This window comes from Ascidia mentula, chromosome 1, assembly GCF_947561715.1.
Source record: "Ascidia mentula chromosome 1, kaAscMent1.1, whole genome shotgun sequence".
NCBI lineage: Eukaryota > Metazoa > Chordata > Ascidiacea > Phlebobranchia > Ascidiidae > Ascidia > Ascidia mentula.
Window position 1 is genome coordinate 18,835,026 of NC_138566.1, and position 12,659 is coordinate 18,847,684.

The 12,659-nt window shown below is 41.1% G+C and overlaps 3 protein-coding genes across 5 annotated transcripts; 1 reads left to right on the forward strand and 2 right to left on the reverse strand.

Moving 5' to 3' along the window:
* Window positions 1–185: 185 nt before the first annotated feature.
* Window positions 186–4,300, reverse strand: LOC145899213 (kelch-like protein 23). Of its 3 annotated transcripts, none has more exons than XM_082987964.1 (12): window positions 4,290–4,300; window positions 3,956–4,080; window positions 3,699–3,861; window positions 3,428–3,642; window positions 3,086–3,235; window positions 2,889–2,967; window positions 2,644–2,762; window positions 2,204–2,453; window positions 1,846–1,986; window positions 1,407–1,568; window positions 1,187–1,350; window positions 186–590 (listed from the first exon to the last, which is right to left on the reverse strand). In XM_082987964.1, the coding sequence occupies exons 3-12, from the start codon at window positions 3,859–3,861 to the stop codon at window positions 486–488; spliced, it is 1,548 nt and encodes a 515-aa protein (XP_082844090.1). In that variant the 5' UTR covers window positions 3,956–4,080; window positions 4,290–4,300; the 3' UTR covers window positions 186–485. The 3 variants fall into 3 exon arrangements, with proteins under 3 accessions (XP_082844090.1, XP_082844075.1, XP_082844083.1); XM_082987949.1 differs by having other exon boundaries at window positions 3,693–3,861; XM_082987957.1 differs by lacking the exon at window positions 4,290–4,300 and having other exon boundaries at window positions 3,693–3,966.
* A 124-nt stretch (window positions 4,301–4,424) lies between these two features.
* LOC145899249 (uncharacterized) lies at window positions 4,425–5,301 on the reverse strand. The gene is made up of 4 exons (XM_082987985.1): window positions 5,126–5,301; window positions 4,998–5,057; window positions 4,604–4,745; window positions 4,425–4,537 (listed from the first exon to the last, which is right to left on the reverse strand). The coding sequence occupies exons 1-4, from the start codon at window positions 5,179–5,181 to the stop codon at window positions 4,478–4,480; spliced, it is 318 nt and encodes a 105-aa protein (XP_082844111.1). The 5' UTR covers window positions 5,182–5,301; the 3' UTR covers window positions 4,425–4,477.
* Window positions 5,302–5,860: 559 nt separating this feature from the next.
* Window positions 5,861–12,358, forward strand: LOC145888913 (DNA (cytosine-5)-methyltransferase 1-like). The gene is made up of 10 exons (XM_082979787.1): window positions 5,861–6,092; window positions 6,140–6,288; window positions 6,514–6,697; window positions 6,779–6,955; window positions 7,265–7,542; window positions 8,067–8,216; window positions 8,292–8,398; window positions 8,566–8,837; window positions 8,953–9,340; window positions 9,608–12,358. The coding sequence occupies exons 1-10, from the start codon at window positions 5,861–5,863 to the stop codon at window positions 11,850–11,852; spliced, it is 4,182 nt and encodes a 1,393-aa protein (XP_082835913.1). The 3' UTR covers window positions 11,853–12,358.
* The last annotated feature ends 301 nt before the right edge of the window (window positions 12,359–12,659 follow it).

Consider the following 12,659-nt stretch of genomic DNA (forward strand, 5'->3'; position numbering starts at 1 on the left):
AATAGTTTCCGTCTACGGCAGATAAAGTTTTGCACACATGTTTTTTCACCTAAATCAGCTCAAAGACGCGAACGGAACGAGGGGTGCAGACAGGGGGCTCCTGATATTGCAACGTGTCTTTCTATTTCATAAAGTATGTTTGCACACGGACAATGAAAATATTTTTACCTCGCGTATTTGTATTGTTTGCTCACCAAATCACATTAGTTTGTTACAATTAGAACACGCAAAGCAGACTTAATTAGCAGCATCTAAGCAAAAAACATTGAAACGCTGGAGTAGGCATTTTTGTCAACTATCAGTGACGCTAATATAGCAAAGACACGAGAATGTCGAAATGCGAGTGGATTCAAAGAAACGCCCACTACCATCGAAAGATTCCAGACAGCGGCACGAAGATTACGATGGAAAAAGGAAATATTGCACCGTAAATCAGCAGCTGTTTTGTTGACTTTTCAGAACTTCCTTAAAAGTATGGCGGAATTTCATTCATCTGATTCTTCTTCTGATGTTGTAGAATAATGTTCTCGAAGACTATAGATTCTGCAGTCCTTTCTTGAGATTTCTTCTTCAGTTTCCGAAGATTCGTCCTGAATCACAAGAAAACAAATTTCCTAAAATATGATGGCGTAGTATTCTTATAGCCTATATCATGCACATTAAAGACAGCATGATCAGGAAAGTTCTACCACGTAGTGATGTTCCCAGTTCCAAATTATCCGGCCCGGCCGGATCCGGATAGTTATTAATCAAATCCGGCCGGATAATTTGGATCCGGCAGTTTGTTAACACTGATTCGTGTATTATGGCAAAAATGCTATGTTAAGGTTAGCCTGTCATAAGTGGAACAAATCAACTTGGGCATTTATTAATATGGTATAACACGTCACGAAAAACCTTAATAACAAATAACAAAAAAATCTTACGTCGGCGAGTATAACAGACTGGGTCCCAAAAACGAGTAATTTGCGAATTGTTTGTACGCTTTTAGGACAAAAATGCTTTCCTAACTATCCGGTAAAATTAAGTGTATTATCCGGCCGGGTCCGGGTATTGAAAATTGGTCAATATCCGGCCGGGTGCGGGTACCCGGATCCCGGATCCGGCGCAACCCATCACTACTACCACGTTAAGTAGTAATTTCTGTCATGATCTAAAAAAACATTTTGCCCGAAAAACATATCACCGTTTCACATCTAGTCCACGTCAAAGCAAGGTAGTTTGGAAAACTAATAACCCAAGTCGCACATCGCTGTATCGTTACTCTTGTCGCTGTATTTTCCTTTTCCATTTTACTCTCTTTCAGGTTGCAAACATGTATTGCTGCTGAGCTTGTTTCCGCCGCATCGACTGCGCAGATTTAATAATATTTGAACACTTTTTTACACAATTTTACGCGTACAAACCTATGTATATTTTGTCGCGTAAAGGTACAGCCATACGGATGTTCTTTAAACCCTTGTTTGTCGCGCACACGTTCGACCAATGGCCATCACGAATTGAATACCTGTCAAGCGACCTAATTAAAATACCTGATCGACCTAGACCACCAACAGCATACAAAGAACCTGTAAAAGAGATATAAGTAGTAGCTGAGTAAAACTTTTAAGTCAATCTTTCAGACAGCTCTTTTAAAGATGTTTTTATTTTTGTCAGAAAAATATATTTCGCCCTGAAAAGGGCATCATCAGTTTCTGCAAAGTGTACAAAACAGCGTAAAATAACTAAGTAGAAGTCTGCCACATAAAGGAAAGTACCTTGATAAAAATTAAAAAAATTAATTTTTTTCATCGGCAGAGATATAAGAATAGTTACAAAAAAGTTAATTGTTGAACATCGTTTTACCTTTGTATGCAACAAGACCAAAATCAGATCTGCAACCGTCCATGCTGGCTCTAAGTAACGTCCATTGGCCGTTCGTATAACTTTCCATGCAGTTTAACCATTGTTTGTTGTAACCAAGACCACCGGCAACGTATATGGTATCTGCAAAGCGAAACATAATAAAATAAGCGAGCACAGATATCTTTCTAAGTATCATACATTTTAATATATGTAGATGTTTGTGTGAATTGGAAAACATCTGTGTGATCTAAGTGAAATGTTAGATCACGCAGTGAAAAAGTCCACAACATACAATGACGATGCTTTAAACTAAATAGTCTAAAACTCTTTCGATAAACTCTTAAACAGTTGTCGTTACTGCAATAAACTGCTGCTCCAGCCTTTTGCCGTTTAACGTTCATTGAATGTTCCTTTGTCCAAAGGCCATTGTATGATAACACTTGGTTTGTCGAATAAATGGGATTAAAGTTGTGTCCACCCAAAATATACAGCTTTTCGAAAGCGTAAACACAAGCGAAGTCGAATAGTCCAAGTGGTTGATTGAAGACATTCATCTGATGACAAACTTGTCGAGAAACTTCATTAGGCTGAACCCAACAACCAGAAAGCTACCGAAAAAATTCACAAAAGACATCTCGATTTATTAGGTAGCTAACACAGAAAACATTATATTCCTACTTTTACGTTTTTCTGCCGTGTTGCATATGTTACCTCTGATTAATGCCTGTTTTCCTTCTCGCTTTAAAACTTTACTCGCACATATCTAGAGAATTACATAATATCACCACCTGATTTTACCTCGCAACGGGGAATTTCAAAGTTGTTGGCTTTGGGCTTCAGTCGAGTAAACGAAGATAAGTCGCACTTGCGTATGTAATAGTTTTCATTAACTACATACACACTCCCCAGGTCCAATTCTGATCAAAACAAAGGAAGTTATGAACCTATTCTGGACTAATTCTAGAACATCTTAAAAATCTATAATTCGAAATATCTGAAACTTACACTATTTCCTTAACAATTATAATACCAAAAGCTCCAACCTGTATCCTGGTGCGGCAAATACGGACTAAGAAAGGATATGACAATTTTGGATGCTTTCTTGCTGCTAAGGACGAGATTCTTTAACAAAATCATAAACACACTAAGTGCACTTTACTGATATCAGTTTGATTTATTTAGATTTCTTATACTTTAGTTTTAAAGATTGATTACAGCGAAAATTGCTATCACTGCTTACTTCTTCTCTTTGCAGCCTTCTCAACGACGTGTCAGTAAATGAATCTTCAATCATTCCAAGTAACGAATCAAACTTTTCTTTTCGATTCTCCACATTGTATTTGGCCCATTGGATTATGAGTTCCATAAATTCATCAGCTGAAATACCTCTCTGTGACCGAAGCAGTATAGAGTTACGTTATAAGTGCAATGCATGTAAACTGCACAAATTTAAGCGGTTTCCGGTTAAAATATTAACGATATAAGTTTTGGCAAAAACGGCAGCAGAATGTGCAACAAATAATACAATGCCACAAACTGTTCTTTTTTGAATGCAACACAAGATACAGGAAACTCGGAATACCTGTATAAGTTTCATGAACTCTTCAATATAAGCTTTCTCAACTTTAACAACTTCGTCTGTTGAAATTGCCGAATTTCTATACAGGCTCTGTATTTTTTCTTCAGCTGTTCGCTTTAAAGATTCCTCTTGATATTTTTTACCGAAGAGCCACATTTCCACTCTGTTTTCGTTCGACACCAAACTGATTATGCTTCTTGCGATTTGACTTTTAAGTGCTAAATAAGACACAAGTTCAAAAACATATTTACAACAATTTGTGACGTACCTTTACCTTGTAAGCTTGGTATACACAAATAATCAGCTGTGGGAAGGAGATCAAGAAACTGACTGTCTTCCACCCACATTTCCTTCGTATAAATGAAATCGAGCACTAACGACATCATATCGTCCTTAATTCCAGTCACTCGACACACATTAGTGTACTTTTCTTCCATCTACATAAAGGTGCAGTAAATTTCGTATACGTTACTTTAAGGTAACAGTAAATAAATTGATAGGTCGAATTGTGCGGGGTTACTTTTCTCTTACCTCCGTGGTAAACACTTTTTGGAAAAACTCTTGAATGGACAGCGACTACGCATTTGTGAATGGTGAAATCCCTTGTATCGGTGGATATTATTGCGTCACAATGCAGCCTGTTTCCCAACCTATCCCTGCCGAAAGTTTATTCACAGGTTAAAAAAACAACTTTTATCATTATATTGTGCTTCCTTATTGACTTGCATTTGGCGCTTGGTTCAATCAAATAAAAATACTGACCTCACGTACAATGTAAAAGTAAACACTCATGCAAACCTTACGTCCTTTTTGAAAAGACTGAGCAATTTCTTTGTAACTTACTATTTGTTTAATTGTGGCTCACCTGTTCAGTCGTTGACGAACAAAATATTCCAATTCAGTTTTGTTAGTTGTGTTTTGCAACTCGATTCCTTTAAAAAATGTCGCAGTATAAACGCAGTTGGTTCAGTTTTAATCCGACTTTACCTGTTTCTGTGATGGTGTTTGGCCCGCAAAGGGGCATTTTCTCTGGCTTTCCTTTGTACAAATTGCTTACAAAACCCGATACCTCGCGATACGTTCCCGAAGGAAGGGAAATTGCGTTTTTGCTTTCTGACTACATAAATTCATCTGTATTCCAAAATATACAAATGTGTGTCCTTTTAAAAGGCAACTCACCTTTTCTAGAATGTTACGGAAGTAGTCAGTCGTTGTACCCAAAAGACATTTATGCGCCTTTGAAGATCCTGATCTTAATCCACAGTTTGTCGAATCGAGAGAAATTGTGAGATCGCAGAGATTGTTTGCCGCGTTTCTGTCACTAAGTGAAAAGTAAAAAAATTAATAAATTACGCACACTTGAAACTTCTACATAGACAACATTCTAAAGCAGAATCAAGAAACCACAACCCATTAAGTATGCAAATTTAGAAACGTGATTAGGTTTGCTATATTCGATAACATAATAACAACCAGTTGCGTTACATATGACAAAACGCGAGACCGTGTAACTGTTAAGTAGCAAATATCTGTGCTACGTGACGTGAAACGCTACACGATGTGACAACTTTACTTTTTTAGTAGGTCCAAGAGGTTGTATTGGGTTCCTTCTGCTTGAACAAGTGTCTGCTGCCTACAAAACAAAACTTTTAGTATGCAATACTAGGGAGCAACGATTAACAAAACATTTTCTAAACTGACCTCCTGACTATTTTATCCGAGGCAGCCTCAGGTACACAATTTCGACTTCCAAACATTGCAACACGCAAAAAAACACAACAATGTTAGACTCCAAGAGATTTCAAATCAGTTTTAGCAATCGTAGCAGTAACATGAAATCTGCAGCTATACTACGTTACGTCCGATAAGCTAGACTGTCCCTAAAAGTAAAAAGCGATTGTGCAACGATGAATTCCGCTGTTTTTGCCGTGCTGGAGCCCAGTTCTTCCGACCTTGCGCAACAACTGTGGTACACAGCAGGAGAGTGAACCGACGACAACACCTACAGGAACGCTTAGTCACGACCCCATATCGTGTTCGTGTTCACGTCCAGGTGTGCGTGAAACCATTGCCGTTGTTTCTTTCTCGAAAAAGACTTTGGTGTTAAATCAAGCGTTCAGAGTTATGTTGTGAAGAGCGCGCAAAGTTCCGAAAACCATCGGTGGTGATTATTTGACTGCAATAACTTTTATCGCCATGTAACTCATAGCACACGTATAGGCGATGGGAAAACGCAATAACTACAGTTATTTAAACATTGCGTTCTGCAATTTAAAAGTACAAACTTGATACACGTCAATATGAAGTCAAATATTTTTTTCACTCATTTTTGTTGGAAAGCCTTTAGCTTAGTTTATTGTGTTCTTGGCATTTATTATGTGTTCTTGGCATTATATTAGTTGGAAACATTCAAATTAAAAAAACAATTACTTTAAAATGATTGTCATCACCGTGTTTCGTAAAGTAAATTTACTTACGATCAGCAGTTTGTCGGATGAAAGCGAAGGATTTTTGCAAACCCTTCGTGGCCGAGGACGGCACCAAATTCAATCAAGCGTGAAACCCGAAACATACTTTGGTTGTGCACTCACAAGCATAAGAATTCTAGTCGGCAGTGATTTCTTTCTACAGTTAACATTGACCTGCAACCACTTACTGAGTGCTGAGAGTAATTCCAAGACAAGAATGGTTGCGTACAAGTCACTCATTGGTAAGTTGAAGCACCACAAAATGGTGAAATAAACAGAGAGGAAAAACGCCCAAGAGTAGAGAAAGCTGCACACAGCAGCAGTGAAGAGTCAACTAACACTGACAAAGAAAACATCCAACCTGCTGCTAACCCCCTAAAAAATAACCACACTGAGGTAAGCTAATGTATAAATTTAGACCTAAAACTCTACCAACATGCATTTTTGTAACATTTTAATGACCACTACCTCCTTTGTTCTTTGAAGAACAATTAACATATTTTGTATCAAATCATGTTTACATTAAGTTTAGTATTTTTCAGTTAATTTCAATTTTGGTAGATGCCTTGCTTAGTTTTTTCTGAAACGTTCATAAATCAGTGATGTTGTAATGTGTACTAGCAAAAAGAAATTAAGAAGAATGAAACCACCAAATGTCGGGAGTGTCGACAACATTTAAATGATATAAAGTTGTTCCCTGGTGATCCTCCAGGAGCAGAAGAAGAGTTTGTTGTTCTTACCCATGAGTCTCTGGCATTGTTTGTGGGTAATGATGAAACTGGAAGACCACAACACAAGATTACAGGTTTTATTTTAAACACTTGATTTGAAAAAGGTTGCACTGAGTGTTTTTGTACTTAAATCCATGTTTGTTGTGTTTGTTTAGATTTTACTGTCTATGACAAAAGCACCCACGTTTGCTCATTCGACTCTGGATTAATTGAAAGAAATGTGGAGCTATTTTTTAGTGGAGTTATTAAGCCAGTGTTTGATGAAGACTCTAGCACTGATAATGGTGTTTGTGGAAAGAGACTGGGTCCAATTAATGAGTGGTGGACTGCAGGTAAGCTTAAAATAACTGACACAACTTTACTGGTAAAACATATGATGCTTACTTACATGCCTTCAAGACACAGTTGATTTGTCTTATTACGAATAAAAAAAATCTTGTGGTACAATTCGTAATGTGTTATTTTGATCTGTGACCAATTTTTCAATGGGGGTCTATTATATAGTAATGTAAGATTAATACCTTTTGTGGTTGGTCACTTTATTCGTAATTGTTTTTTTTTCGTTATATAAACCTTATAAAAGCATGTACACATTTCAAATAAATAGTTGCCTGATGTGCGTAAAATAACATGTTTTTCAGGGTTTGATGGAGGTGAAAGAGCATTGGTTGGTTTCTCAACTGCTTTTGCGGAGTATTACCTTATGGAGCCCTCTGTGTTGTACCGTGAGCACTGGTCTAGTGTACAGGAAAAAATATACATGAGTAAAAATGTCATTGAGTTCCTGTCTGAAAACCCAGCAGCCGCCTATGAGGACCTGGTAAATCGAATACAAACCACAGTACCACCTCCAGCTTTGGGACTTAACAAGTTTACAGAAGACTCACTGCTAAGACATGCACAATTTGTTGTTGAACAGGTAATCTAATCCAGTGTTTCCCAACCTGTGGGTTGTGACCAAAAGTTTTTTTCAGTCAATTGTTGCAAGTTTGACAAATTATGAGTCATGATTTGACTCTATCAGTGTTTTGTAGTTTTTTTTATTGTTTGTTATGTCAAAGCCACTATGCGACTTTTATGCTTGGGACATGAGAATATATACTAGTTAAAATAGAAATAGAGTTTAGAAATTAACCTAATGTTTTGTTGCAAAATGTTGGTAACATTATATAACCACATATTGAGTCACACAAAAGTCCCCGGATCACTTAAAAATGGTGGTTTAAACCTGATTGCATGATTGGTCCCGCATGTACTTAGGAATCTTATATTTGCATGTGCTGCTCTCAACACGCATTGACAGTTTCCCAAACTTTGCAATATAATCTAAAGTTAAATATTATTCACTGGTGACAATAGTTGCGTGTGTCTGATTTTCTTTGCACATAAAACGTCTTCTCGTGGCGTCCGTGGGCTGCAAGTTTACACAACAATATGATTTAGGTCGAGTCGTACGATTCGGCGAGAAGTGAAGACGAAGACTCGTTGCTTGGCACACCATGTATGCGGGATCTGATACACTTGGCCGGTGTAACTTTGGGTAAACGTAGAGCTGCTAGAAACAACGTCATAAAGGAGAAAAAGCATGTCAAGGTGATTACCAAGTCATGTTTCTTTGTGTAATACCATTGCAAACAACAGTATTTGAGCATTTGATTTATTTTCTAGGCGTCTTCAACAAAAGCAACAACCACTGACTTGGTTGCCGAAATAATGGAGCAATTCTTCCAAGGAACCGTTGATGCATCCACAGGCAGCAAGCTGAGGAGACGAAGGTACCAAGATTAGATTTTCCTAATTTTTTTTGTGCCAGTTTGTTCAACGAACAATGCAACAAATTATAAAATAACCTATGAATAAAATTGCCTTTCAAGTAGGTATACTTGTCTACGTAAACGGACAGGTTTTGTTCTGTGTCGCAAACTGTTGTTCCCGCCTTTAGATGTGGGGTGTGTGAGGCTTGCCTTCGCCCAGAATGTGGCAAATGTGCAGCCTGTCGTGACATGGTGAAGTTTGGCGGCTCCGGCAAAGCGAAGCAAACATGCGTCCAGCGCAAGTGTCCAAATATGGGCATCGAGTTGGACGATGAAGTTGAAACCGACCTCGATGAGCCGGCGGCCCCTGAGCCCAAAGTATCCCCACACAAGGGCCACAAAGCGACCAAGAAAACCAAGGCTAAAGTTACTTGGCCTGAAGAGTCTGTTATGTCGAAAGGTAAATTTTGAAATAAATTATGAATCGTTGCTTGTTATTGTATGTTACCAGTAAGGCAATCTTACAATTTTGAGTTGTATTTAACATAGAAAAATGTGATGTTTTTTCATGTCAGACAAGCGCGAGTACTTCGCGTCCGTTATGCTTGGCGATGAAACGTACGAAGTCGGCGACTGCGTCTCCATGTTGAGCGACAGCTCGGAAAAGAAACCGTTTATCGGTCGCCTGATCTTCCTCTACGAAGACCGCAGCGATGGAGAGAAAAAAGCGCACGTGAATTGGTTTCTTCGCGCATCTGAATCCGTGCTTCAGGAGGTTGCGGATCCGGCGGAACTGCTCTTGGTGGACGATTGTGATGACGATGTTGGTGTCGAGTGCATCCACGGGAAGGTGGAGGTTTTTCACCGAACTCCGCATCCGGATTGGCGAAATTTGGGAGGGGTCATGGACGACCGCAAGTTCCCCAAATGCGACGGGAATTCAACGTTTTTTTACCAAAAGTGGTGAGTACAGGTTTTATTGATAATTATAAATAGGATTATTACGCCAATGACCTATGTTCTGTATAGGTCTCCTTGCGATAGCATAAACCCATCGATGTTGTTTGGAAAACAATGTAGATCTTATAACCATTTTTAACCATACTATTTCATTAAAACAAAAAAATACGTCACTACCCAGCATCAGCATATCATTTGTTTAAAAATCAACCGTTAACTGGCATCACCAACATGCATTTGCAAATTTTATAATATTTCGTATGTGCTCAGGTACGACACTACCTGCGCTAGATTTCTTGATCCGCCCACGATCCCAATCCCTGATGATCCAGATTTCTGCGAGGCTTGCGAGCGGGAGTGGACGCAGCGCCGCAAACCAGTTCCAGTGGCAAAAGAGGAAATCCGCTCGGAAGGCGACAAAGTCTTCTACAAGAAAGCAACGAAGGACGGTGTTGAATATTCCATCGGGGACTCGGCCTACTTACCCGTAGAGGCATTGTCGTTCGAAAAACGGAAAACTTCGCAGAAGAAGCAGACGCCCAAGTCGGTCGATGACGTAGACGAAGATGAGTACCCGGAATATTACAGAAAAAGCAGCTACGTCAAGGGCAGCAATGACACTGTAGCCGAGCCATTCCGCATTGGAAGGATCACTTCGATTTTCTGCGACAACATCAAGAAACCGGGGTCCAAGATAAAAATGAAGGTGACCAAGTTCTACAGGCCCGAAAACACCCACAAAGTCCTGAAGTCGACGTACTTCTGCGACCTAAACATGCTCTACTGGAGCGACGAGGAAACGACCTTAAACTTCGAGATGGTTCAAGGAAAATGCCGGGTGGAGTGCGAATACGACCTCACGGTCGCCCCGTCCGAGTATTCGCGCAAGGGGGTCGACCGTTTCTACTTTAGCGAGGCCTACAACGCGAAGGAACGGGAGTTTTACAATCCTCCCACGTGTTCAAGGCGTGCTGGTGTTAAACAGATGATCCAGGAGGCGACTGGAGACAAACCGAAACTTTCCAAACTCACAAAGATGACGAAAATCAATAAGGAAACAGCAAAGGAAAACGAGATGGTGGAAGAGCCCGAACTTCCGTACAAAAAGCTTCGCACGCTTGACGTCTTTTCAGGCTGCGGTGGATTGTCGGAGGGATTTCACCAGGCGGGAATTTCCGAAGCGTCATACGCGGTCGAGCTTTGGGAGCCGGCGGCCCAAGCATTCCGACTCAACAATCCTGGCACGACGGTGTTCACCGAAGACTGCAACGTCCTCCTGGACATGGTGATGTCGGGCCACGAAAAAAGCCAGTGCGGCCAGAGGTTGCCCCAAAAAGGAGATGTCGATCTTCTATGCGGTGGCCCACCCTGTCAAGGCTTCAGTGGCATGAACCGATTCAACTCGCGAGAGTATTCCCGCTTCAAGAACTCTCTGGTTGTCTCCTACCTCTCCTTCTGCGACTACTACCGGCCTAGGTTCTTTCTTCTCGAAAACGTGCGAAATTTTGTTTCCTACAAAAACTGCATGGTGTTAAAGCTCGCACTGGCGTCTCTGCTGAAGATGGGATACCAGTGCACGTTCGGCATCTTGCAGGCCGGGCATTACGGCGTGGCACAAACCCGACGAAGGGCGATAATACTTGCAGCGGCACCGGGCGAGAAGCTACCTCTCTATCCTGAGCCGTTACACACATTTTCAACACGAGGTGGCAGCCTTTCTGCACAGATCGGTGACCAGCGTTACTCCAGCAACATTAAGCGACTTACATCGGCGCCGTTTCGTACAATATCAGTACGCGATACCATGTCAGACCTTCCCAAGATACCCAACGGTCACTCCAAGCTTGAGATCTCTTATCGCGGAGAGAGCGAAAGCCACTTCCAGCGTTCCATCCGTGCCGGCGGGTATCAGGCGGTGCTGCGCGACCACGTGTGCAAAGAGATGAGCCCGCTTGTCGAGGCGCGCATGAACCTCATACCCCGCATCCCGGGGTCTGATTGGCGAGATCTCCCCAACAAAATCGTCAAACTTTCGGACGGCACTTCCACCAAGCTTTTACGCTACGACTACAAGGACAAAAAGCAGGGCCGGAGTTCTACTGGTGCATTGCGGGGCGTGTGCTCATGCGCTGAAGGCAAGCAATGCGACCCCCTGGATCGACAGTTCAACACTCTTATCCCCTGGTGCTTGCCGCACACTGGTAATCGCCACAACCACTGGTCTGGTCTTTACGGCCGTTTGGAGTGGGATGGCTTTTTCAGTACCACCGTCACCAACCCCGAACCGATGGGCAAGCAAGGTCGCGTGCTGCACCCTGAACAAGATCGTGTGGTGAGTGTGCGGGAGTGTGCACGTTCACAAGGCTTTCCGGACTCGTACAGATTTTTCGGCAGCATCCTGGATAAACACAGGGAAGTGGGTAATGCTGTACCGCCACCTATGGCGAAAGCAATCGGCCTCGAGATCAAGAAATGTTTGCAGTGGAAAGAGGCTCAATTGGAGTTGAAAGCCTAAGTTTGAGACGTTACCGCTTGTCGAGCTAAATATGTTTCTACGTTTTGTGTTTGTTGCGTTGATTTCTGCCACAACTCTTCGCAGGGCAGCTTGGCTCGAAACAGCATCGCCCATTTCGCGTGTTAACAGTTTATTGTTGTAAAAAAACGATCCCACTCATCTTTTTTTTGTAATTCTACTAAGGGTGTGTTTGACAAAAGGCACTTCGCGATTCTAAACCCCTTTTTCTGTCATAGTACAGTTTTCGCACGATTGTTGGTACATGATATCGTATTTTCCTAAAAATTAAATTCTCAACGCGAGTTTTCGATTAGAGCTTCAATTCCTTGAAAGCACTTCTCTTATTTAAATGTTTCTGTCGAGTTTATTATGACGTTTTGTGTACAAACGTGCGCTTCGTAGCACATATTGAAACTCACGGTTCGGCTTCTATGGCGAACACATTTCATTTGTCCCCTTACGTGTATCGCATTCACTGACATTTCCTTCCAAGTAGGATCATTAAAAATGGACATTCAGCAGAATGGTTTCATTGTTGTAAAGCTAACACATGTATTTTGGGGTATAGAAAACGAGTCTGCAGCTGCCTGTTTTCTACGTCATTTGAAGAGGATTTCTTTGATATTTCGCATGTTGCCTAACAGTAGAAAAGCACAGTCTTACATGCATGTTGGGTTTTGAAATAAAGCTTTAAAAATAGTTTCCGTCTACGGCAGATAAAGTTTTGCACACATGTTTTTTCACCTAAATCAGCTCAAAGACGCGAACGGAACGAGGGGTGCAGACAGGGGGCTCCTGATATTGCAA